The 25973-nt window shown below is 55.0% G+C and overlaps 1 protein-coding gene across 1 annotated transcript; it reads left to right on the top strand.

Moving 5' to 3' along the window:
- Positions 1–2163: 2163 nt before the first annotated feature.
- Crb2 (crumbs cell polarity complex component 2) lies at positions 2164–25816 on the top strand. The gene is made up of 13 exons (XM_028887899.2): positions 2164–2406; positions 8881–9204; positions 13762–13957; positions 14043–14182; positions 14630–14815; positions 15032–15145; positions 17440–18312; positions 18395–18903; positions 19372–19537; positions 20348–21116; positions 21591–21707; positions 22465–22591; positions 23786–25816. The coding sequence occupies exons 1-13, from the start codon at positions 2307–2309 to the stop codon at positions 24008–24010; spliced, it is 3846 nt and encodes a 1281-aa protein (XP_028743732.1). The 5' UTR covers positions 2164–2306; the 3' UTR covers positions 24011–25816.
- The last annotated feature ends 157 nt before the right edge of the window (positions 25817–25973 follow it).

Genomic DNA, 25973 nt, shown 5'->3' with positions numbered 1-25973 from the left:
GTGGCTTAAAGTTACTTTCTTCATTTTTAATTTAACCAGCACTTGTTTGGCAGTTTTAAACACCGAAGTCTTTAAACACAGCTAACTCGGAAGACAGTTCTCTGGTGAGGGTTTATTTATCTTTTTACTTGGAAGTTAATGTTGGTTCAGAGACGCCAAGTGACCCACCCAAGGTCACAGATCTGAAAAGTGGGTAACTGGGATTTGAATTAGTCCTTTGGCCGACCTTATTTCCCTCTCAAGTGTCAGTTCTACTGAGTTAACCACTGGTATCCAGCTCTTGCTCTTTGCTGTGTCCCTGAGCTCCTTGGTCTCCTATGGCAACCCATGCCTGTAGCTGGTTTGTCCACTGCAGACCTCACAGGACCACTAGGTGTCGCGGCAGCTGTGGGATGAGAGGCGGGGTGGGCTGGGGCTGGGTGAACCCATGCCTGTCTGACCGCCTAGATCCCCTCACAGCCCACCCCCACACCTGGGGACCAGCTATTTGACATTCCAGGTGCTGTCCAGATCCCTGGAGTGCAGCGCAAGTGCCCTGTAAGGTCAGAGGAAATAACTCCAGGTCATTTGGGGGGTTCAGGTGCGGATCTGTTTAGCTGTGTGCCCCCAAGTGGAACATGACTTCCCCAGGGGCTGGTGGGAGGAGTCCCAGGTCAAGTGAGAACTGGGATGGATGGGGTGGATGTCCCAGAAAATGAGGCGTGCCTCTGACCTTGGAGAGAAGGTTGCAGGGCAAAGGTGGGGTGGGGGGGCTGCCCACCTGGGCTCACTCAGGGCTTCAGTCTTTTTCTGAGCTCTGGGGACTCAGGGGCATTTTGGGCTGGTGATGCATGGTGACTGCTGGGTCCTGATACCCTGTGATGTTCATTGCCCCATCTGCTGTTTCTCCAAGGACATCCCAGAGACCCAGTGCTTTGTCAGACACAGCAGAGTCCAGGGCCTTCAGGGCAGAATTCCCCCTCTGCCAGAGGCTCATTTCAAGAAGACCTTTTCTTCCTTCCTTCCTTTCTTCCTTCCTTCCTTCCTTCCTTCCTTCCTTCCTTCCTTCCTTCCTTCCTTTCTTTCTTTCCTTCCTTCCCTCCCTCTTTTCCTCCCCCCTCCCTCCCTCCCTCCCTTCCTTCCTTTCTTTCTTTCTTTCCTTCCTTCCCTCCCTCTTTTCCTCCCCCCTCCCTCCCTCCCTCCCTTCCTTCCTTTCTTTCTTTCCTTCCTTCCCTCCCTCTTTTCCTCCCCCCTCCCTCCCTCCCTTCCTTTCTTTCTTTCTTTTTGGTTTTTCGATACAGGGTTTCTCTGTGTAGTTTTGGTGCCTGTCCTGGTTCTGGCTCTGTAGACCAGGCTGGCCTCGAACTCACAGAGATCCTCCTGGCTCTGCTGGGATTAAAGGCGTGCACCCCCCCCCTCCCCCCGGCTTAAGAAGAGCCTTTAAAAGGAGACTGCCCCACCGGGGTAGCAGGCCATGGAAGAAGGGTTGCTGTGGTATCTGGAGTTTTTTGTTTGTTTGTTTTTGTTTTTGTTTTTTAAGAATTTGGGAACTCCTGGTTCCACCCAGTGCAGTATGTGACTGTGAGGTTAGACAAAGAGAAGGACTTTCCAGGAAGGGGGTGGGGGCAGCAGCGGAGCACTATTTTCTTTGGAGCTGCCACTCAGCGGAAAGGTCCATCTTGGACTGCAGGGACATTATTAAAGTTGCAAACATCAGAGACAAAGATCAAGGGCAATGGGGAGTTAGAAAAGGCTCCGTTGGCTGGTGAGGGTGTGGGGAAGGTAGCAGAGAGTCAGGGAAGCACATGGTCCGGGGCTCAATGCCTACTTACATTTTTTTTACTGAGAGCCACAGGGTCAGGAGCCCCAGTGAGAGGAGGGGAGGGGCCTGCTAGCTCAGGTGTGGAAGGAGCAGGTTAGGAAAGGGCGGGTTGGGGCACTTCCGAGCAGAGGCGGGGCGGGAGAACCAAGGCCTGAAGGGGTAGCTGAGCACTTGGGAGAAGTGGGAGATGCCCCGGGAATCCTGACCGGCCCTTCTGGGGATTGGACTGCCTGGGAAGAGGCTTGTGCACTGAGACCCAGGGTCAGGCCCAGGGCCTTGTCTGGAGCTGAGGCCTCCAAAGGGGCTGGTGTCTGTGAGGGGGTGGTGGGTCAGACCCTCCGCGAGGATCCTACGGGGAGGAGCAGTGGGAGGCGGGGCGGAGGAGGACGGCAGGAGGAGGGGCCGGGCCTCTGTCCACCGCGTCAGTGCTGGTCGGAGGGACGAAGTGAAGGGGCTCGGAGCCCGCCGAGCAGAGGGTTCCCACAGGCGAGCAGAGCCCGCTGCCATGGCGCTGGTGGGGCCTGTGATCTGGAGCTCCAGACGAGATGTCCACCTCCTGTTGCTGCTGCTGCTGCTGCTGCTGCTGCCGCCCTGGGTCCCGGCTGGTGAGTGGCTGGGCCTGGGGGCTTTACCCCAGGCAAACACTGAAGGCCTGGCCTGAGAGTCTGGTAGCCAAGCTAGAGGGAACCGTGTCCCGGGCCCCAGAACGTGTGGATCCTGAGGTTGGGGGTGTTCTGGGACTCACTTGGAGTGTCCTGGCCACTTCATACTGAGGAGCCTATGCAAGCGGGGCCAGGAGGATCAGGGCTGATGTGATCTGCAGAAGCCCGTCTGGGAGACCTGGTGTGTTTGGTGTGGTATAGTTGGGGAAAGCTGAGGATCGTGGTGTAAGGTGTCCCTTGGGGAAAGCGTGCCGGGTTAGGTGGAAGCGAGTGAGTTTTGGAGAAGTTTCAGAGAACCCAAGCAATCACCATAGAGTCTGCTGGAGTCATGCGTGGAGCTAGGGTGCAGGTGGCATGTAAAGTTGCCAGATGGTGGCTCTTGGGGTTAGCCGGCCTATGGAAGTTCTGTCTGAGTGTAGAGTTGTGTACTAGCCGAACTGGCTCTAAGTTGTCTCACATGGTCAACTGGCTTTTCCTGGCAACTGGAGGTGGGGGTGGGGGGTGGGGGCTGGATCCCTCCCTTCTATGGGTCCTCTGTCTGCACTTGAGGGGCAACCCTAAGAGCTGTTCTGGGTCTTTGGGGTGGCTAGGGATTTGGGATCATGTGTGTGTCCCTGCAGCCTACCTCTGGCATTCCTCAGCTAGGCTGGAAAGGCTCCCTGAAGCCAGCCCAGGCAGCCAATGCTCTTTCGCCTTTGTCCAAGTGCATTCAGCACTGAGCCTGGAATTCCTGCTGGGGGGTCTGGAGGACGCTTTGGTTTGGTCACTATAGTTACGGGGGCAGCAGGGAGGGCCTGGGTTCCCTGCAGCTGGTGAACCCCACCTGTGGCTTTCCCTCTGCCTGCCCACTAAGCCTTTATTGCTTCCTCCTCTGGGCAGGAGGGAGAATGGGTATAGCGAGGGCCTCATTTTGTAGGGAAGAAACCAAATGAGGGTCAGAGAAGGAAGGGACTTAGAAGCTGGGTACCTGAAGCAAATGAGGATGGAGAAACCAGGCGACCCCAGGCTGTCTGTACATTAACGGCAGGAGGTTCTGGACTGTGCACTTTGGGTTTGTCCCACCTGTACTACACAGATGCTCATGACAGCTGCAGAGATGTTTGGCATGGACTAGGATACACACCACAACAGGAGACAGGTGTCCACAGGCACGTGCCAGGTCTCCCTGTGAACTCACTGGTAAACTTGCTGATCAACCTTGCAGGTATTGCCATGTGCATAGCACATGCCTGCGTACACCAGCAGACTGCACTGACATTCATGTGTTCACACAGGAGTGTTCATGCACGTGGACTTATAAGGTGGGCAAACAGCATATCAGAGGTGCAAAAGGGAATACCATGTCCTGTGTACCCCCTGCACCCCAATGGCCTCTCAGGGGCCGCCATTTCCCATGACTTCTGTGTGCAGAGCCCTTCTCCAGGGATCCCTGAAGCTGGAGGGGGCACTTACAAACACTAGTACCCAGGGTCGACTGAGGGAGTGGAGATGCCAGGGACTTTGTGACTCGAAAGCTAATTTCCATCCCAGAGAAGATGAAAGTTCTGGAGGCCCAGGACCAGACCTGATGCCCACTCCGGCCAGGCCCTGAGCCGGGCCCCTCCATCCCAGCCACTCTGCAGCAGAGGACTGCTGGTTGCTATGGAGAGGATGAGGCATCTTGGAGTACAAAGGGACACATTGGGTTGTTCCCACCCCCACCCCTTCCCTGAACACCCAGGGAGCACAGTTCACAAAGGGGAAGCCAGTCTTCCCCAAATCTGGCCCCTCCTCCAACTTGAGGGGCGGGGCATAGAGGAGAGAAGCAGGGGTGCCACACACTTCCAACCAATGAGGGGGTCTGCTGGCTACTGGGTGCTAGCCTCCTGCAAAGTTTGCTGATGGGTCACACCACCCATTATGTGGAAAGCATTTAATCCTCCCAGCAGCCAGTGAACCTCGTTCTCTACCCTCTGTTTACAGAACAGGTAAATGAAGCTCAGAGAAGGTCAGCAGCTTGTCTAGGGTCCCAAGAGCAGTGTGTGGTTGGGCCGTGCCACGAGGAGGTGGTTCTTTAGCTGGTTGGTTACAGCTCTTTGTACCTCTGTTAGATGGGGCCCATCGTTCCTTCCAAGGGTCATTTCCAGATTGGATGCACTAATGCTGCCTGTCTGCAATATAGGGGATGAAAGGACCCCCAAACATCAAGGAAATTGTATTATTATTTTAAATACATATTTTATAATTATTATTAGTGTGTGTGCGTGCGCGCACGTGCGTGTGTGTGCGCGTGTGTGCGTGTGTGCGCGCACGTGCGCGTGTGCGCGCGCGCGCGCGCGCGCGTGTGTGTGTGCGTGTGTGTGCGCGTGTGTGCGTGTGTGTGCGCGTGTGTGCGCGCGTGTGTGTGTGTGCGTGTGTGTGTGCGTGTGTGCGTGTGTGTGCGCGCGCGTGTGTGTGTGTGTGTGTGTGTGTGTGTGTGTGTGTGTTTATGAGCGCATGCCTGCGCGTGTGCAAACCCAAGTGTGGAGGTCAGAGGACAACTGTGGAGTTGGTTCTCTCCCTTCATCATCTTTACATGACTTCTGAGGATCAAGCTCAGGTCATCAGTCCTCCACAGCAAGTGCCTTTACCTGAAGAGACATTTCACTAGCCCTCAAGGGGATTTCAGATGGAAACATATTAATAGTTACCAGAGAAACTGTCCACAGCAGCCAGTACAAGTGACAAGTCTGATCCATCCCAGCTTGTGTTCTCACTCAGACCTGAGACCAGGGACTAGCAACTCCAGTATGCGCCAGTGCTGGGCACTGCATCGAAATACCTATCCTCACCACAACTGTTACTAAATTATGCCTTTTGACTTCGGGGTGAACATCTCTGAAAAAATGTATCCAAGCTTCCCTGTCTCCTGGGGTGTCTTTGCCTTTTCCTGATGAGTGGGTGTTGAGTGTCAGAGACCCCTTACTGCACTGTACCCCTTGAGGTGGCAGTTTTATGTGAACTTGACACAAGCTGGAGTCATCAGAGGAGGGAACCTCAATTGAGAAGATGCCTCCATGAGACTGGGCTGTAGGCGACCCTGTAGGGCATTTTCTTAGTTAATGGTCAAATGTGGGTGTGGCTCATTGTGGGTGTGGTCGCCCCTGGGCTGGTGGTCCCAGGGTCTACAAGAAAGCAGTCTGAGCAAGCCATGAAGAACAGGCGGGTAAGCAGCACCCTCCATGACCTCCACGTCAGCTCCTCCTCCAGGTTCCTGCCTTATTTGAGTTCCTGTCCTGACCTCCTTCAGTGATGATAAGCACGTGTGAGCTCTTTCCTTCTCTGCTTGCTTTGGTCATGGTGTTTCATGGCGGTGGTAGCAGCCCTGACTAGGACAGGCCCAGAGAAAGTAAGCGAACTCAGGTAGAGTGGGAGCGCCTGAGGGCCGGCTGAGGACTGGCACAGTGGCATGCCAACTGCTCGGCTCAGGGTGGGCAGGGTGCTGCTGTGGGGCTGCAACCCAGGGCTTTTGCATGTGCTACACAAGGGGGGTACCACGGAGCCACACATCGATCCTCTGGTGAGGGGAGGAGGGCTGGGGCCATGTTAGGTTCACAGTACTTGGGCCTGCAATTTCACAAGCTTCTGCATCTGCAGGTTTTCAGGCTCTTGGTGATGGGAAGCAGTTAGTTTTCTTAACAGTCTCTTTTTTCTACCTAGAACCAAATATACTAAGATGGCAAAAGATGCCTGGCCCTCGAACTCAGCGGTCACACTGGTGGCTGCCAACAATGACTGCATACATTTCCCTCATGCTCTCCTCTGGGTAGGGCAGGGTGCAGGTCGGAGGAAAGGGCCAGCATCCCGTGTCTGTGTCTGTTAATCTCTCCTCTGCCAGGTCAGCCCAGGCAGTCTGAGAGGTCAGGAGGGATTTGTAAAGATAAGCACTGGCCCCTTGTTGCCCTGGCGACAGACTCCGCCCCTCTAGCTAGGCCCTAGGGAGAGCCCTTCCCCTCCCTTTGCTCAATAGACCCTCTGGGCTTACTGTGGGCCGATGGGGCCACCCCGGAGTGCGGTAGGACTGGAAGTGATGAGTCTCTGGGTTATAAAAAAGACAGATAAAACTGTTGACACCTAGATACCTGTGGGACAGTGAATGAAGGTCCCGGCTGCTGCTCAGTCTCTGGGCCTCTTGCACCCTTCTGCTTCGTTCCTAGTTTTCTAACTGTGGGGCTGGTTCTGCCTTTCAGGGAGTTCTCAGAGTAGCAGTCTGCTGCCGGGCTCTCGGAGGACCCATAGAGGAGCAAAGCTCCTTCCCCTGATGCTGTGGCCACTAACAGAGGGCTCCGAGCTAGGGACTAAGCTCCAGCTTGGGGTGAGGGGTGAGGACCTGTGCCCCATGGGATCACAGTGGGAGCTGTTGGCAAGGGCCCAGTGGCAGGTGCTTCATAAGAGACCATATAACCACTCTCCTCTGGGGCCTTTTGGGCCAAGGGTCCCTGGCTGCTATGGCCACTGCCTCTCAAGGGGACTCACTGGGTGTCAAGGCTCCGTAACCCTGAATCTGTCTGCTGCTCCAAAACATGCTTTTTCCTAAAGGTGTTCCATCCACGTCCCACCTGACCATCTTCCCATCACCCATCCAGTCAGCTTCTTTCCCTCATCGGGTATCTGTGCTGGGGCATCCACTGACTTTCCCATCTGCTCAGTCACGGGAGCAGAAGCAGAGGCCACCCACTGCCTGTAAGCCCTCGGAGTAGCCCAGGCTCCCCCTTTGCCCAGCCCAAATGTTCGGGCTTGGCAGAGGCTGGGAATGGATGCCTGGGCTGGGACAGCTGGGAGCAGAGGGCCCTCTTGGCCAGAAAGTATCTCAGACTCCGGAACCTGACCCCCTGCCTGGCTCTGGAGGATGCCAGGCCCCAGTGTACAAGGAAGAACCCTGGGCACTTGAGGAGGCACTGCCTAGCCGCGTCTCCCTGGGTCCACTGTCCCCATGGCTTGCTGTCCTCCATCTTGGGCTGAGGAGCATGGGGATCTGGCCAGCAGCCGCCCTGCCCCATGGAATGTGGATGACGCCTGACAGGCTGCCAACCTTATCGGAGGGAGGGGGAGTCTTCTTGGAGTGGGGGAGGGGAAGGCACAGGCCTGATGCTGCTCACTGCTCAGGTCTGGTTAGTGTCTGCATGACAACCTGGGGGGAGGGTAGGTCCTGGAACTCCAGGTGGGGGTAGAAGGGCTCATGTCCCTCACATTTTTATCTGGCCCCTGAGGCTTTGAATCCTTCTGCCACCCAAAAGGAGGAGGCATTTACCCAAATTCTCATAGCTCACGGTTCTGGGCTGGGGTTTGGACCTGTTAGTGACAAGGCTTTGGGGCCAGGATGAAGTGAAGGAACAAGGCTCTCTGAACTTGGCTTCTAAATCAACACAGGATGCTCCAAGTGTATAGACCCTGGTCAGGTATTCAGTGAGTAGGTCAAGGTTGTTATACCTGCTCTGTCTTGGGTACTTTCGCAGGTATTTGCTTGTGGGGGATGAAGTGAGTGCTAGGGATCCTCTAGAAGTCCCAGGCCAGGAGGCAGGAAGGCGGGACCAAGGGTGGGTAGGGGTGAGAGAGGCAGAGGCAGGCCCTGCCTTTGAAGTCCATTCCTTCTCTGAGGCTGAGGTCGGACATCTCAGGTTTCAGTTGGGAATGGAGTTACCAGACCCCCAGCGGGGGCTTTGGGGGGGGGGATAGAAGCTGTCCCTCTGTCTCCTCCATCCCACTTCAGGCTGCTGAGAGGACACAGGCCTGCAGAATGGAAAGGCCTGGCGAACTACTCCCTGGCAGTGGGACCAACCTGGCATTGAGGTCTGTTCCTTGTGAACTTACTGTGTGATGTCAGCAAGTCTTTACTTCCTTGAGCTCTACTACATGTCTGTAAAGTGAACAAAGGACAGTCCGAGCTTCCTCGGGGTACTGCAGGAGTGGCCAGACAGCATGGGTACTATCTGTTATGTGATGGTATCACGCGGGAGCCGCTCATTCTCTCCTGTCTCTGCTCTCTACAACTAAAACCTGCCTGGGCCTGGGGGTGTAGCTCAGTCTGAAGAGTCTTTCACCAGGGAAGCCCTGGGTTTGACTCCCCAGCACTCCATCAACCTGGAGTGGTAATATATGCCTTTAATCCCAGCATTTGGGAGGCAGGAGGGAGGATCTGGAGTTTAAGGTCATCCTTGGAGACATAGCAAGTTCCAGACTGGATTGGACTCCAGAAGAGTGCTTCTAAAAACAAACACAAAATAAGTAAATAAAACCCCAGTCGCAGGTGTAGGTATCTGCATTTCTGATCAGCTTGTGGATGTGCACACAGGTCTTAAACACGAACAGAATTGTGTTACCTTTAGGTTGCTAACACTGGGGGAAGTGTGCATTATGCAGACCCTGCCCACATTGCCAAATTGTTTTCTTTTTCTACAGGGTTGGTTCCTTCAGAGACTCCAAGTGCCTGTGCCTCAGACCCGTGTGGTGCTGGAACCGAGTGCCAGGCTACAGAAAGTGGTAGCTATACCTGTGAGCCTGTAGGGCTTGGGGGCTGTGCTTCTCAGCCATGCCACCATGGTGCACTGTGTGTACCCCAGGGCCCAGACCCTAATGGCTTCCGCTGCTACTGTGTGCCTGGCTTCCAGGGTCCCTACTGTGAGCTGGACATCGATGAGTGTGCGTCCCGGCCCTGCCACCATGGGGCCACCTGCCGCAACCTGGCAGATCACTACGAGTGCCACTGCCCCCTGGGCTATGCAGGTAATGGGACAAGTCACCTTGGAGGGCTGGACTATGGAGTCCATCAGCTACTCACAGTGTGAGCATCTCTATTTGGCTTTGGCTCAAGTCTAGAGATGCCTCAGGCAGCTTTGGTACCCACTCTTGGGCTGACTGCTAAACTGATGTTTCTTGGGCTAACCTAGCAGGTAGGATTGGTTGGGCTAACCTGGCAGGTGGGATCTGTGTGTGTATGTTTGGTTGTTGGTATGGAGCCTGGCACATATAAGGTAACTGACAAATATTGCTTTTGTTCCTGCCACAGAACTGAGTTTGGTCCCAGTTGGAGGCTGGGAATGACCCTCAGGTAACCCTGGCAGGGCATACCTGCCTGGTTTGGCTTTCATGACGATGCCCAGATGGTATCTCTAGCATTTCCTCAGTCTAAACCTGTGTCAAGCTGTCACGTAGACCCTGTGGGACTCACGTGATGGACCCTGGTATGGCTCAGGATGTGTGGCTCTAGGCATCCTGAATCCGGATACTTTTTTTTTGTCTGTGATAAGGATGTGTCCCTAGCCATCCTTGTTGCCGAGAGTAGATTAATGTAGACACAGGTGCCCAGAAACATGGCTGGCATGGGTGAGGGAACACCTCCCTAGTCTCCTCCTCCCCACACTGCTGCTTTCTGGAGCTGCATGACGTCAGGAGGGACAGTTCGGCTGGGGACAGGTCCTCAAAGGACATTTAATTTAGTGCAGTCTGGAGTCCACAGTGTAGACACTGGGGGTTCCGTCAGCCCTGAATTTAGACACTGTGCTCAAACTGTGGGCAAATGGTATAGACTGGGGACCAAGTTCTAGGAAGGACATAGAGGGATGAGATGAACACTGGGTCCCTGTCTCTTTCCCTCCCAGTGTCTACATTTGTGCAAGTGAGACTGTGGGTCCCAGCTATCTGCACGTGTACGGTAGCTCTAAGGGCCCTGTGAGCACCTGCTGGTGTCATGTCTGTGCGTGTGTCAGCGGGTGTGTGAGCACTGCATGTGCAGGATGCCAGCGAAGATGATGTGAGCAGGGAGCTTTGTGTGACTCATTTCTCTCCTCCTCCTGCACAGAGCAGGGTGGGGGAGTTGGGATTCCAGGCAGCCTGGGCCTGGCTCTCCCTGGCACAGAGGCTGGGAGTGGGGCTAGAGGGTCATGGGAAGGAGGAGTCCTGAGACTTGCTTGCTGGGGAGTAGGAGGGCTCCAGCTGGAGGCAGCTGGCTCCTTAGCCCCCATGACAAAACCTACTTACGTGGCTGGAGAAACAAAAGGCCATGGAAATCTACACTGATAGGGTATGTCTCATAAACACCACACCTGGAGATTCTCCATCTTCCTCCATCTCCACTCCTATCTGGGAGGGCCAGTTTGTACTTAGAGTTCCCCAGAGGCATGGGAATTCCTGGGTGGAATCAGGGACTTCCAGTTTTAAAGCCAAAGCAAGATAGGAGTATGGTGATATTTTATTTGTACTGAAATGTAATTTTAATTTTATGTTAATAAAGTTGCCCTGGGGTCAGAGCTATTAGAGCCATAGCAAGAGCGTGGTGGTTAGAAGAGCTAGGTAGATTTCTGTGTGTTCAGGGATACAGCCAGTATTGGAGACATATGCCTTTAAGACCTGGAGGGCGGTACTTACAGGCAGTGATGAGGCAGTCATGTGGTTGGGTTTACAACCAATGAGAAGGTAGAACAGAAAGACTATTTAAACACAGACAAATAGGAAGTAGCTCTCTCGGGGGGAAGTTAGGAGCACTGCAGGAGGTAAGATTTTATCTCTGAGCTCTGACCTCTCAGCTTTCTCTTTTATATTGACTCTGTGTTTCTTATTTTAATAAGAGGATTGGTTACATCTACATAGGAGTTAGTGACCCTACTCCAGGGTGTCCTGTCCGGGGTGTCCCTTCCTTACATCCTTCTGAAAGCCACCAGTGAGTCTTCTGAACACACTGCTGAGCTGCTGTGTTGCTTACCCTTCTCATTGCTGTGGTTAAATACTTGACAAGAAGCAACTACAGGAAGGAAGGGTACATTCTGGCTCTTGTGGGGATGCTGTCTATCATGATGTGGAAGGCATGGCAGAAGCAGCATGAGCCATATGGTCATACTGTATCACCGGATGTTGGCGCTTAGCTTGCTTTCTTTGATTTTTCTGTTTTTATTCAAGCCAGGTCCCAGCCTTTCTTCCTCAGTTGAACCCTCCTATAAACTCCTTACAGATACAGCCAGAGATGTGTCTCCCAGGTGATTCCAAGTCTGGTCAAGGTGACTGTTATTACCGCTACCAACAACCTACATTTCTTTTGTGTGTGTGTGTGTGTGTGTGTGTGTGTGTTTTCTTCTTCTTCTTCTTCTTCTTCTTCTTCTTCTTCTTCTTCTTCTCCCCCCCCCAATGCTGTTTATTGAAGGAGGGAGGAGGTCTTAAATACAGGCTTACAGCACAATGGGAGAACCCCAGAGGGCAGAAGTTCGATACAGATGTTTTACAATCTTGCATCTAAGCAGTTAACGCCCATTATGCAGGGTACACAGACAAGGAACTTCCCTTAAGCATTCAGGAGGGTGAAACCCGGGAGGGAATTAGCATAGGGAGGATATCAAGGTCAAGGTTAGCAAGCAAGGCAACAGTTATCCAAAACGGGGGTCAGGGCCCTACAGGTCCCCCTTTTACTAATAAATGAGCTTCTGACTTAGGTTGCATGGGATATCAGCAGGTCACCTTACCCGTCATGGAGACGCCTGCCCAGGCCACACAGGTACTCTGTCTTAGGTTGGTGAGCAACCCCCAGGTATTACCTGTCTCTGAATACTCATTATCGTACAGGCTCAATCGTGTGTGAGCTGCAGAGTTAACTGCTGCCAAAGATCTCAAAGTGGTGCTGGGCTTGCAATCTGTGTGTTCAACACAGAAAAGACCAACAGAAGTCCTAACCCACCCATAGCCAGTAGGCTAAAGGCAACTGAGCCATTCCCTTCCTTAACGAGCCTTACTGCAAATTGGAGTCCTTGTAAGATGGTATCCCAAAGGCAAATGGATCTTGAGTTTATAAATTTATAATTTTAAAAGCCAATCAAAATGTATATAACTATTGAATTAAATTTATCTTAAATTTATCATGCCCAAATAGAATGAAAGATTAATTAACTGTGGTAGCTACTTTTGCTGCCAGGGTCTCCACTATGCTAGCTGTAGTAAGCAATTATGAAATGGTAATCCCAGAAACAGTAGCAGCGGTTTCAGAAACTATAACAGCAACAGCAGCAGAAACAATGTCAAATTCTCTTCTGGAGTGTGTGGGCATCCACTGACATGGATACAATTCCAGGAACATAAACCGCCAAGGTCCATTTTTCTTGATCCCAGCACGACTTAATCAGGCAGCTCTGAAAAAAAAAAAAAAAAAAAAAAACAACAACAACAACAACTAAGAACCATAAAGAAAAAACAGGCAGCTCACAAGGAGCATAACTAATGGTCTTATAATGGCTACATTTAGGCTGATAATTTTTTTTTTTCCGAGACAGGGTTTCTCTGTGTAGCTTTGCACTTTTCCTGGAGCTCACTTGGTAGCCCAGGCTGGCCTTGAACTCACAGAGATCCACCTGGCTCTGCCTCCCGAGTGCTGGGATTAAAGGCGTGCGCCACCAACGCCCGGCTAGGCTGATAAATTTTAAGGTATCTTCAAAGGGGGCTAAATGAATTTCAGGAGGCCAATAAATGTTGCACAGAGCCACTCCTGAAAAGTATGTGTTACACCAGCTTGAAGAGGATTGTGAAAATGAAAAAAAGGCTTAGCTGGCATGTAACTGTTAACAAATGGAGGTCAGTGACCTTCAGGGTTAATCTTAATCTCCAAGGTGTCTAAGATTTAATTTTTATCTATGTATATGTCATGTGTATGGGATGCTAGAAGAGGGATTGGAGTGAGGGAATGCTATGAATATTACCTGAGCATCCTCATGAAAGCCCGACCAGGCAGGGGCCTGCTCTTCTAGGTCAAGTGTGGGTGCTGGGAACAGAACTCTGGACTTCTGGAAGGGCAGGGAGTGCTCTTTACACTGAGCCTCAAGTCTGACCAGTCTGGAGGAGCAGGAGGTCTGATAAGTACTGGATGCTCTCATGCCTCTCACTTCTTCCCCTCTCCCCAGGTCCTGTCTCTTTTCCATCCTTCCCCCAGGGCATTGTGCCTCTACCTCAAGAGAGGTGCCACCAACTGTCATCAACCTGTCCTATCTCAGTCTTCAAAAAGCTGTTTCTGAAGAAGTCCCCCTCCCCACCCTCGCTCCCAGCACCCCAGAACAGACCCTGGCTCCTGTACTCAAAGGATCCAATTCTATCTCTTCTTGAGGTCACCATTATTTAAACACCAGCCGTTTCTGGGCCTACCCTGCTGTGAGGCCGCCAGGGCAAGAAGGTCCTCTTGTGGCTACCCAGCAGCACCTCCTCTGAATGAGAGAGCCACCGGCGTCCGGGTAACTGGAGCAGATTGGGACTGCTGGCTGGACCCGATTCGCCCCTCTAGATGTGGTTCCCGTGTCTCCCGCCCCTGTCCAGGCGTGACCTGCGAGGCCGAGGTAGATGAGTGCTCGTCAGCGCCCTGCCTGCACGGAGGCTCGTGCCTGGATGGTGTGGGCTCCTACCGCTGCGTGTGTGCGCCGGGTTACGCAGGCGCTAGCTGCCAGCTGGACGTGGACGAGTGCCAGAGCCAGCCGTGCGCGCATGGGGGCGTGTGTCACGACCTGGTCAACGGGTGAGCGCTCGGCGGGGTGACCTGGCTGCAGGGAGGGTGGGTTGCGAGATGGACACGCGCTCAGCTCCTGCCCCACTCACGCCAGTTTCCGGTGCGACTGCGCGGACACTGGCTACGAAGGTGCGCACTGCGAGCAGGAGGTGCTGGAGTGCTCGTCAGCGCCCTGTGCGCACAACGCATCCTGCCTCGACGGCCTCCGGAGCTTCCACTGCCTCTGCTGGCCAGGTGTGTGCGCGCCTGCGCCCCCCCCCCTCACCCGTTTTCTCTCGTGTGTGTGTGTGTGTGTGTGTGTGTGTGTGTGTGTGTGTGTGTTGGCCAATGTGGTGGGACAGGTATGAAGCCGTGTGCACACGTGAGTACAGTTTGGGCCCTGCACGTGTAACCTACATGCATGAATCTCAGTTCCCTGATCTGCAAACAGGGCTGCTAACAGCACCTGCCCTTTGGATTGTAGAGAGCAGTGACAGCATGCCTGGCACACAAGAAGGGTGTCTGAGTGTTAGTACATAGTATTCGCAGCAATTGGTAGCCGGCCATCACTGCCCCTACTGGCCCTCTGTCAACATCCGCATCCTGAGCTTGTGTCCCTGTCCCGCCCTGGGTTGGCTTGGGTCATCGAAGGGAGGTGCCTGGGCACTTTGCGATTCCTGATGTCTTCATAATACGCCCCAGGCTTCAGCGGAGAGCGGTGCGAAGTGGATGAGGATGAGTGTGCATCGGATCCCTGTCATAATGGCGGCCAGTGCTTGCAGCGCTCTGACCCAGCCTTGTATGGGGGTGTCCAGGCCACTTTCCCAGGAGCCTTCAGCTTCAGTCGCGCTGCTGGCTTCCTTTGCACCTGTCCTCTGGGCTTTGCTGGTGAGTTAACCTCTTGGAGAAGCACTCAGCCAGGGTCCAGGCCCCCAAGGATGTATCCAGCCTAGCCCATGGCCTGGTCCTGCCAGGTGCCACCTTGCCTGAGTCCATACTCCTCTCTTTTTCTCTGGGTCTCAATCTCCCCAGTTTTAAAATGGACTCTTGGTTTTTGTCTGCCTCTGGGGGTGCAGGCAGCAGCAACACCTGATCTTTTTATAGGGGATGACTGCAGTGTGGATGTGGACGAGTGTGCCTCAGGACCATGCCTCCATGGTGGCAGCTGCCAGGATCTGCCCAATGGTTTCCAGTGCTACTGCCAGGATGGATACACAGGTGCACAGGTGGGGTGGGCCTGGCGTGGAGGTGAGGCTGGGTGATATGGTCCCTTCTGACTGAATGTGAATTGACACATACAAGAAATGAGGCTGGAGGTGGATGTGGTGGTACAGGTGACAGCTGGGGTGTGTGTGCTGACCTGGAACCCCAGCTTTGTAAGTGGAAGGGGAGGGACTGGTCAGTTTGAATATAGTCAGGAGGGAAGCATGGAGTGGGTGGTACCAAGGTTGCAAGATGATCTCTTGCCCTGGGGAATGTTGGCTGATGGTTGATTGGTTGGTTGGTGACTTCAGCCCTGTAGATACTGAATGTCTGTGGAGCCAGGGCCAGCCTGGGAAACCAGGGACTAACCCAAGAGAGGGGCCTGGACTGGAGTCATTTTGGGGGTTCACATACAGCTGTCTGGTGGCTGAGGCTGCAGGCTTTCTGGGAGGAACAGCAGAGTGATGACCAGGAAGATGGCCCCTGAACCCTGCCATCAAATCCAAGTGGTCAGAGCCTCAGCCAAACCAGAAGAGAGACAGACCTGTGCAGAGGTGCATGCCTTTCGAAGGACAGGCTTTGTCTCTTGTGCCTGCCATCGGTGGCTGGGTGGGAAAGCTCTCGTTGCACCCAGGAACTGCACACAGACCTCCCCTCTCTGGTGTCCCTGCCCCCGCTGGAATGCGGGTAGCACTCCCCCACAGGCCAGCATTCCTGCCTGGCGCCCAACACGAGCTCCTTTCCCTGCAGGTCCCTGGAGGCAGATTCCTTTGCTTGGGGAAGGGGCTGGAGATACAGTCCCTCCCTTCTATCTTGACCACTTAAAAGATGTTAGAGCTTGCTAGGCATGGTGGTGCACACTTTTAACCCTAGCACTCTCAGGAGGCAGAGGCAGGCAGATCTCTGTGAGTTCAAGGCCATCCTAGTCTACAAAGTGAGTTTCAGGACAGCCAGAGCTACAGAGAGAAACTCTGTCTCCAAAACCCCAAAACAAACAAACAAACAAACAAGCTATGAGAGCTCAGTGGCCCACGCCCCTCTCCACTGTCCCATTGCCTGAGCCTTCTCTCCCACCCACATCCTCCCCCAGTGGCCCACTCCTCCATAGCCTCACAAGGTAGGGTTTACCATCTCCATCTCACAGCTACAGCGATGAAGCCTGGAGGGGGTGTGGCAGTGTCTGTGGGAACCCCGCTCCTTGCAGTGAGACAGTCAGTGGGTGGCAGGGAGGAGATCTCTGAGTTCAGACCCTAGCTCTGGTGGGGGCGTCCATTTGGCATTCCTGAGTTTTCTGGAAGGAGGTAGGCGGGCCCTGGAAGCTCCCTTCTTAAGCCTTGGTGACTGTGGGTCCTGGGCCCCTTTCTGGGGAGCCTATACTGTGCCTGGTGACTGTGAGGAGGAAGCTGTAGCTGTGTGGGCTGACTGATCCTGCCTGACTCCTCTGGGCCTGGGTCTCTCCAGCTGAGGTGTGGGGGTGAAGATGGCCTTGGCTTGTGCTGTGGAGGTTCTGGCTAATTGGGGTCGCACGTAGGCCTTTTGATCTTGGAGGGGAAGAGGAGGTGGCAGACCCTAGGGCAGAGGGACTGAGTGGGCCCTGGGGAGTGCTCAGTGTGCTCCAGGTGTATCATTCACTGTGGCTGGTCCATGTCTATAAAGGCTAGACCAAGTCCTTTCACTGGGTACCAAGGACAGATTCAGGCTTCAGAGGGGAATAGCTAAGTAAACAGATAGTCTCAACTCAGGGCTCTAGGGAGTTGTGTCTGAGTGATGGAGTGGTGGAGCAGTTTGGTTTGGGTCAGGTGTGAAGGAAAGCTCTGGGCCCTCTGAGGGCTTTGTAGGATGAGGAGGAGTTTCAAAATAGTAAGGGAAGTTGAGGCAGAACTTTTTAGAAAATACTTAGAGTAATGGCAAGTTTAAGGATTTCAGGGGGCAAGGTTGAGGCATGAGGGCCTGGTAGGGCCTAGCCTATGACAGTCTTGAATACCAAGGTGAGTGGCTGGGCCGTATGCCGAAAGACACCTTGGAAAGAGACCTCTGGTTACTTTGGAGATGGGTAGGGAGGAACTTCTGAAGGCAGCTGACCTGGAGGCTGCCAGATCAGCTCAAAAAGCTGGCAAGGGAAGAGGCGTGGGGTGGAAGGTAGAGTCAGGGGGTCAAACCCACAGGACTAATCAGGCATAGCCAGGGAAGGCCCGGGGAGTGCGGTCTATAGGGCCACGGGTCAGCATCACCAAGAGGCATGTGTGTTCTGGTCGGAGGCTCTGGCTCTGGCCTGGTGTACTGACTCTTGACTGATTTCTCCCCTTTAGGCCTGACATGTCAGGAAGATGTGGATGAATGCCAGTCAGAACCATGCCTGCATGGTGGGACCTGTAGTGACGTTGTAGCAGGCTATGTCTGCCAGTGCCCTGAGGCCTGGGGTGGACAGGACTGTTCTGTCCAGCTCACAGGCTGCCAGGACCACACCTGCCCACTGGCTGCCACCTGCATCCCCACCTTCAAGTCTGGACTCCACGGTTACGCCTGTCGCTGCCCACCTGGGACCTACGGGCCTTTCTGTGGCCAGAATACTACTTTCTCGGTCATATCCGGAAGTTCTGTGTGGGGATTGGTGCCAGCTGGTGACTCTCTGGGTCTGTTACTGACGTTTCGTACCACACTGTTTGCTGGGGCCCTGGCCACTCTCAAGGACACTCAGGTCAGCTTGGAGCTGGTACTGATGAGGGCCACACTCCAAGCCACACTTTGGAGACACGGCACCGCTGTGCTTGTCCTTACACTGCCAGACCTAGCCTTAAATGACGGCCGCTGGCACCAGGTGGAGGTGGCACTCCGCCTTGGAGCCCTGGAGCTTCGGCTCTGGCATGAGGGCTGCCCTGGCCAGCTCTGTGTGGTCGCTAGTCCCGTGGCTACAAGTCCCACAGCCTCAGTGGCCTCTGGGCCTCCTGGGCCCTACTCTATCCATCTGGGTGGCTGGGCCTTTGCAGGCTGCTTCCAGGATGTGCATGTGGAAGGGCGCCTTCTGCTGCCTGAGGAACTCAATGGAAATGTGCTGCTGGGTTGCAAGCGCAGGGAACCATGTCAACCTCTGCCCTGTGCCCATGGAGGAGCCTGCGTGGATCTGTGGACTCACTTCCGCTGCGACTGCCCAAGACCTTACCATGGGCCCACATGCACTGATGGTGAGGGTCAGCAGGTGGGGGGTAGCATCAGTGCTGGGCCCCTAACCTGCTGGTCTCACCCCAGGACTGTCTCTCCCTGCAGAGATTCCTGCTGCCACCTTTGGCCTGGACGGCACCATGAGCTCAGTCTCCTTCCTGCTCCATCAGCTGCGAGGCCCAAACCTCACTGTGTCCTTTTTTCTCCGCACTCGGCAGCCTGCTGGTCTGCTACTCCAGTTTGTCAATGATTCAGTGGCTAGCCTAACTGTGTCCCTGAGTGAGGGCCAGATCCGGACTGAGGTGCTGGGTCATCCTGCTGTGATCCTCCCTGGGCGCTGGGATGATGGGCTCCGCCACTTGGTGATGCTCAGTTTTGGTCCTGACCAGCTGCAGGACCTGGGCCAGCAGCTGTATGTGGGTGGGAAGCTCTACCTTGATGACGCCCAGCCCTGGGGCGGGCCCTTCCGGGGCTGTCTCCAGGACTTGCAACTCAACGGCCTCCGCCTCCCCTTCTTCTCTTCACCAATGGAGAACTTGAGTTGGCCCAGTGAACTGGATGCTGCTCAGTCCTCTAACCTCACCCAGGGCTGTGTCTCTGAGGACATGTGCAACGTGAGTGCGTGGGAGAAGGTCTTTAGCTAGAATCAGTGCTATGACAAGACAAACTGAGGCTCAGACAGTCATGTGACCTCTCACAATCCTGTCATTAGAGCGGAAGAGTGTAGCCCCTTCCTCCCTGTCCAGCTGTTCTTTCCGTGGCCCCGCGATCCCATTTGCGCCCGTCTGAGAAGACAGCCCGACCTTGACAGAGGAGGGCCTCAGCCTTTCTGTAGTTGGTGCTTGTGGGAAGAGGCGGCGAGGGCTGTGAGCAGAGAGAGCATCAGCTGAATAACCGAGTGCGAGCTAGGCTAGCCTCTTTCCCGCCTGGGCCCTCAGACCAAGTGGCTTCACCTCTCTTGGTCTAGTTTCCCATCTGCAATGTAGGAGTGATGACAAGCTCCCAAAACTTTGTGGTGAGGTGGTCAGGGGGGTGAGATGCTACTTTCCTGATTGCTCACTGGTATCCTGACTCTTCCACAGCCCAATCCCTGTTCCAATGGTGGAACTTGCCACGTCACCTGGAACGACTTCTCCTGCAGCTGCTCTGACAACTTCACAGGGCCCACCTGTGCCCAGCAGCTGTGGTGCCCCAGCCGGCCTTGCCTCCCACCTGCCACCTGTGAGGAGGTTCCCGATGGCTTTGTATGTGAGTTTGGGTGCAGAACACTGAAGTTGGTTAGATTCCTTAGGGTTTATGGGATGGTGGGCTGTGAACCAGGAGTGCCAACAACCCCAGTGTGGCGGGCCACTGCATTCTGAGGGACAGAGAGGGGTTTCCAAGGCAACTTCACAGAAGCCAGAGGAGAGGAAGGAACGTTAGGAAGTGGGGTGGCATGTATGAGGTTTTGAGGTTCTTAAGGATAGCAAAAACACAAGGTTAGGAAGATGCTGTAGAAGATGGATGGAGAAGTTGGTAGGGATTTGAAGCCTAGCTCAGAGACTAAAGGGTCCCACATTGCTCAGGCTAGCCTTGAAATCACTATATAGCAAAGAGTGATCTTGAACTTGTGATTGTAGTGCCTCAACTTCCCTAGTTTAGGGACATCAGGTAAGCATCCCCACACCCAATTTGTAGGGTGCCAAGGATGGAACCCAGGGCCTCCTACATGCTAGGCACTGTACCAACTCAGCTACATTGCCAGACTTACAGAGGGTTGTAAAGGGGAGAGGGATGTGACTGGACATGGGGAGCAGGCTGGACTTCGGAGGAGTTAATATTGTTGCTGTGTCCCAGGCTTTCAGGGTAGCAGGTGTTGTGGGTCCCCTTAGGCTTGCCCTGGAACTGATTCCCTCCAGATGGAGAATGCGTAAGGGGTAGAAAACGGAGGCTGCAGGTGACAGGTGCCTGCCCTGGTCAGTAGTTATGGACAGTGGACCCTACCACCTGCACGCCTGGGGGCCGGGTGGTGTGTGGAGAAGGTGGCAGGTCATTTCCCAGTGGCTCTAACTTCTGTAGGTGTGGCAGAGACTACGTTCCAAGAGGGCCCTCCTGCTGTGTTCAGCGGCCACAACGTGTCCTGGGCGCGGCCCCTGAGCGAGCTCACTCTGGCCTTCCGCACTCGCGACCCCGAGGCTGGGCTGCTGCGCGCCGCGGAGAGCGCCGACTCGGGTATCTGGCTGGCGCTGCACAACGGCTCGCTGGCAGCGGATGTGGCGGGCTCGGTGCTGCCCGCGCCCGGGCCGCGCGTGGCAGACGGCGCCTGGCACCACGTGCGTCTGGCCCGGGAGCTCCCACAAGCCACCGCCTCACGCTGGCTGCTGTGGCTGGACGGCGCGGCGACGCCTGTGGCTTTGCAGGGCCTGGGTGGCGACCTGGGCTTCCTGCAGGGCCCAGACGCCGTGCGCGTGCTGCTGGCTGAAAACTTCACAGGCTGCCTGGGCCGCGTGGCGCTCGGTGGCCTCCCGTTACCCTCTGCGCCTCCGCGACCAGGTGCGATCCCCGGAGCCCGCGAGCACTTCGTGGCCTGGCCTGGGTCACCAGCCATGCGCCTTGGATGCCGCGGTGCGCCCGTGTGCGCGTCCTCTCCCTGCCTGCACGGCGGTGCCTGCCGAGACCTCTTTGATGTCTTCGCCTGTGCCTGCGGCCCGGCCTGGGAGGGACCCCGCTGCGAGGCCCGCGCTGACCCTTGTCGCTCGTCGCCCTGTGTCCGGGGCCAATGCCACGCGCGCCCCGAAGGCCGCTTCGAGTGCCGCTGCCCTCCAGGCTTCGCTGGTCCTCGCTGCAGGTGCGGGTGGCAGGGGACAGAGGGATTAGGAGGGATGAGTTCTCCTTAGCCTCTGTTTGATGCTCAAAAAGATGATACACAGGTTAAAATACAGGCTAAATTTGAATTCAGAAAAAAACATTGTGGTTTGAGGAGAGTTAGGGGCATGATTTGGGGGCTTTGAAGCAAGCTGCCCTTAATGATACCCCGCCTCCCCCGCCAGAGCCTTTGAACTCTCCCCATTTCCTCCTAGGTCTAGAGCTGTCTAACCCTCTCAAGAAGTTTAGGAACTGTTTTGTCCTGCCCCGCCCTTTAATTTCAGCGCGTATCAAGGTCCTCAGCTCTTGTGGGTTGAGAAAGGAGCAGAACCACAGCCCTGTGTTCTGCTTCTGTCAGGGGGAGGGCTGTAGAGGGTGGGCCTGCATTCCCCGGATGAGAGCACCGTGGCCAGCTCCCAGCACCCTACCTCCACCCAGCCTTGCGCTTTCTCTGCAGGGTGCCTGTTCTGCCTCAGGGATGTAGCCTCAACTCCACCTGCAAGGATGGCGCCCCTTGTGAGGGTGGACCTCTAGGCACCAACTGCAGCTGCCAGGAGGGCCTTGCTGGCCTGAGGTGGGTCTGGGGACCAGGGTCCTGGAAGGTTGACTGGGAGGTTGCCCCTGGATTTCCCAGCCTGGGCAAGGGAAATGGGGTCTTTCTTGTCTTGGTTCTTCTGGGACTTCCAAGATGTCAGCAGGACAGTGGCTGTCTAGCCAATTCTTCCTTCCTTCCTTTTTTTCTTCCTTCCTTCCGTCTTCCTTTCTTTTTTCTTTTCTTTTTCTTTCTTTTTTTTTTTTTTTTTTTTTTTTTTGGACAGGGATTCTCTGTGTAGTCCTGACTGTCCTGGAACTCACTCTGTAGACCAGGCTGGCTTTGAACTCAGATTCACTTGTCTCTGCCTCCCAAGTGCTGGGATTAAAGGCATGTGCCGCCGCCGCTGCTGCCGCCGCCGCCGCCACCGCTGCCCCCCTACCTCCCAGCCAACCTAGTTTCTTACAGCCCTTTGTTCTCAGTGGACATGGCCAAGTTTTAACTTCTGGGCCTCCAAGAGGTGCAGCTGTCACCCCTCCCTGCCATGTGCTCTTCCTCACGTTCGTGGAATAAGAGCCCTCCTCAGTCACGAACATTGGGCTCAAGGCGAGTGGGGAGGTGATGGAAATCATCTTCAGCTCTGGTCACTTGGCAGAACTCAGCCATGCAGTGGCTGGATAGGCTTTGATGCTTGGGTGGAGGCAGGGTTGGGGTGGGGTGGGGTGGGGTGGGGAAACTAGGGGAATGGAGGGCAGCTGTGAGGGGTGGAGGTGGCTTTCTCAGCCTCTGTCTCTTCCAGGTGTCAGAGTCCTGACCTACCCTGTGAAGCCAACCCTTGCTTGAATGGAGGCACCTGCCAGGCAGTCAGTGGCATATCTGAATGCACTTGCAATGCAGGATTCTCTGGCCGGTTCTGTGAAGTGGTGGTGAGTGGTACCTAGGGGTGGGCTGCCAGGCCTATTTTGACCTTAGCGCGAGGTCAGTGGACAGGGAGGCTTTGGTCTTTGTGGACTTGGCACTGGACGGGCTTTGCTGAAGGTGTGGGGGGGACCCCATGAAGGATGTATTTTCACTTCAGGGAGAGCTTGGGGAGCCCACCAGCTATTAGGCACAGTCTGGGGCTTTTAGGTGGTATCTAGGGTAGTGGCAGTGGGGGCAGGTTGGGATCTGGGACTGGCTTCTGAGCCCACAGGATCATGGGGCTTATAGTCTCCTTGGGTTCCAGAGCAGTTTCTGAAGCAGATCCGGCACTCCAGGTATCCCTGCCCCAAGAAGGCTCAGCTGACAGAGCACTGGGCCTGTGGGGACCAGCACCGAGCCTTGGAGAGGCTCTGAGACCACAGTGGGTGCCGATACATGGTTTTCTGGAAGGGCAGCCCGGGGAGTGCCTTGATTCTTGTAGGCTCCCAGCAGGCTGGTTGTAAGCCAGGAGTCCCTTTTGCTTCTGGGAAGTGTTCCTTTCAAGTTGAACTTTTACAGGCTTTGCTTTGCTTCTCCACCTACCCACTATATACCACCCCCCACCCACCCAGGGAAAGGAAATGGCTTTACAGCTCCTGCTGAGGTGATAGAGAGGGCGAAGGTGTGAACTTTATAGTTTTGGGGCTCCCTTCTCCAGGCCTGAATGCTGGGGGTGGGGATGCAGGTGACAGCAGGCCGAGAAGCCTCCGAGACGGTGAGTCTGGATTGCGGGGATTCTGATTCCAGGACTTAAGAGCTCTAGGTATGAGGAATCTTTGATGGGCCACCGTGGGAGTCTGTGACTGGAGATGGGGAATGCTGCCCTCACCCCCAAACCAGGCTCAAGTCTGCCAGGAACAGGCTGTCAGAGCAACCCCTTGCAAGCAGGCAGGCAATCGTGAAGTCTCTCATCAGTGGGCTCTGCTTTCTGCTCCTGCTTTACTTCAGCTGACTGTTGTTGAATTTTGTGACACCCCCTAACTCCCACAAGCACGCCTGGAATGTCTACTGTGTACCCTCCTAGCCAGGGCTATGCAGCAGCCCTAGATTGGCCTGGACAGGTGGCTTCCTGGCTCCCGCCTGCACACCCGGGGGCTGCCTCTTGCACTGACTCTGGGAAGCCTACTTCTCTGAGTCTTCTTGTCTCTCATCTCTTGCAGAAAAGCCTGCCTCTGCCCCTGCCATTCCCACTGCTGGAGGTAGCAGTGCCTGCAGCCTGTGCCTGCCTCCTCCTCCTCCTCCTGGGCCTCCTCTCAGGGATCCTTGCTGCAAGAAAGCGCCGCCAGTCTGAGGGCACCTACAGCCCAAGTCAGCAGGAGGTGGCAGGGGCTCGTCTGGAGATGGACAGTGTCCTCAAGGTGCCACCAGAGGAAAGACTTATCTAGGCTGGTCTGGCTGCTGGTGCCATGCCCTAAAGGTCCTACAGGATCACTGCAGAACCTCTACCTGGAGGCTGGGGGAGACTATTTCCAGAGCTAGGACACCCACAAGATGTGCCACCATGGTTGGCAACCCTTGCCCTGTCCATCATGGATTCAGAAAATGGGGAACAACTCAGGGAAGCAGAGGAGGCTGTGGGAGTATGAATGTCTCTGACCTGCTGGGCTGTATATAGGAGGGTACATGTGGGTACCCATGGTATGACTGACAGGTGTATGTATGTGTGTATCTTTCTGTCTGTCTGGGGGAGAGGGAGAGAGAGAGAGAGAGGAGAATGAGGGGTGTGTGGCACATTGCACTGTGCTGTGACGGGGTGTGGGCATGCCCTGAGAGTCTACATGACTGTAGTGTGGCAAGTGATTTCACAGGGGAAGAGGCTGCTTCATGGCCGAGGACAACCTGGGTGCCTCTGAGACAAGGGAAGCCCAAGGCTGCACGCTCTCTAGCACTGGACAGGCCAGAGCTTGCCCAAGCTCCTAGACTTTGGTCTTGACATCTTGTCCAACCTCTAAGGGCAGCCTTTGTCCCAGAGAAGCTGGGGAATAGGGAAGGCTTCTTGGCTTCCAGAACAAAAGCCCTTTTGGGCAGATCTGGTGGACAGTGCCATGGCTAATACCCCCCGGGGCCTGTAGGGCAGGCCTGCGGGAACCAAGGAACAGCTGCCCTTGGCTGTCCCGCCTGCTGTGGGCATCTGCAGGCATGGAGCAACCTTTCTGCCCACCTCACAAGGCTATTCTGAGGATCCGAGAGACAAACAGGCAGAAACTCCAGAAGCTGTTTAAACTCCATCTGATGGAAAAGACTAACTGCCCTTTTGAGTACTGGAAAGTGCCCCATCTGCCTACAGCCAAAGGGGCTTCCTGGAACCCTCGCAAGGCCAGAGGGCAGAATGGAGATGTAGTTCTGTCCCTGCAGCTCTGCGGTTCTGCAGCACAGGCTGACCTATTGCCTGCAGTTCCATTGTCTGCGTATGGCTGTTAACTGAGGGAAAGCATGCCAAGGAAGGCCTCAACTGTGTGCCCACCAGTGCTCGGCAGAGGCGCATTGGCAGCTACTGCACTGTCCTCAGGCTGCAGGGTTACATCCTGTGGCTACACACTCAAGTGCACTTGACTTCTGACTCCACCCCCAGAGGGCACTGCCTGCAGATCCAGCCTCCTTTGGACTTCCCAGGGCCCTCTGTCATCCTTGCTGACCAGGCCAGTGCCTCCTAACTGGGGGCTCCATGTGTAAATGTCAGGGAACTTTTACACAGGAAGCTGGATGTCTCAGGTTTCAGTCACCTCCAGAAGGCACAGACTTGGGGGCACTGGGGTTCAGTAGAAGCTTTGATGAGACCCTGGATGTTGAGAGGCTTGCTTGGTCCTTACCCTGTAGCGGTGGCACCAACTTGCCCCTAGCTGTCTTGGTGTCCCTTGGAAGAGGGGAGGGGAAACGGGTGAACTGTTCCAGTTGCCAGATCCTAAGATGTTTCCTGCAGGACGCCAACAACGAGACATCGCAGCATCACCAGTGTGGGCCGCACAGTATCTATCCACTTGGGGGAAGAGGCTGTTCTTGTGGAGGTCTGGGGGAAGGGTGGAACTTGCTCCTTCCTGTAATCCTGCCCATCCCCAGTTCCCTCCCTGGCAGGGAAGGGGCAAGCTGATGGTGAAGATGGCCAAGTGCCTGCTCAGGCTTCTCCTCATTTGAAGGACTCAGGACCACAGCGTTCTCCCCAACTAAACATACAGTTCATCACTGGGTTCTCATTCTACGTTCAAGTTAAGTGACTGTGTGCACCAGCCCCAGTGGACCGCAGGCGTGTGTGGGTTCCCTGCTGCTTGACACCTTGTCACCGCACTGGCCCACTGGGGTGGGACTTGGAATTTTCTGGGATGGAAGGAGTGGAACTGAGACCTGTCCAGG

This window comes from Peromyscus leucopus, chromosome 4 (genome assembly GCF_004664715.2).
Source record: "Peromyscus leucopus breed LL Stock chromosome 4, UCI_PerLeu_2.1, whole genome shotgun sequence".
NCBI classification, from domain to species: Eukaryota; Metazoa; Chordata; class Mammalia; order Rodentia; family Cricetidae; genus Peromyscus; species Peromyscus leucopus.
Note: the sequence above shows the minus strand (reverse complement) of the source record. Positions and strands in the feature narration are given on the sequence as shown.

Coding starts and splice junctions, on each gene's coding strand:
- Crb2 (XM_028887899.2), top strand. CDS start 2,307: ATGGCGCTGGTGGGGCCTGTGATCTGGAGCTCCAGACGAGATGTCCAC. Junction 15,146..17,439: donor CTGCCAGGATGGATACACAG/GTGCACAGGTGG, acceptor TCTCCCCTTTAG/GCCTGACATGTCAGGAAGAT. Junction 22,592..23,785: donor GCCGGTTCTGTGAAGTGGTG/GTGAGTGGTACC, acceptor CATCTCTTGCAG/AAAAGCCTGCCTCTGCCCCT.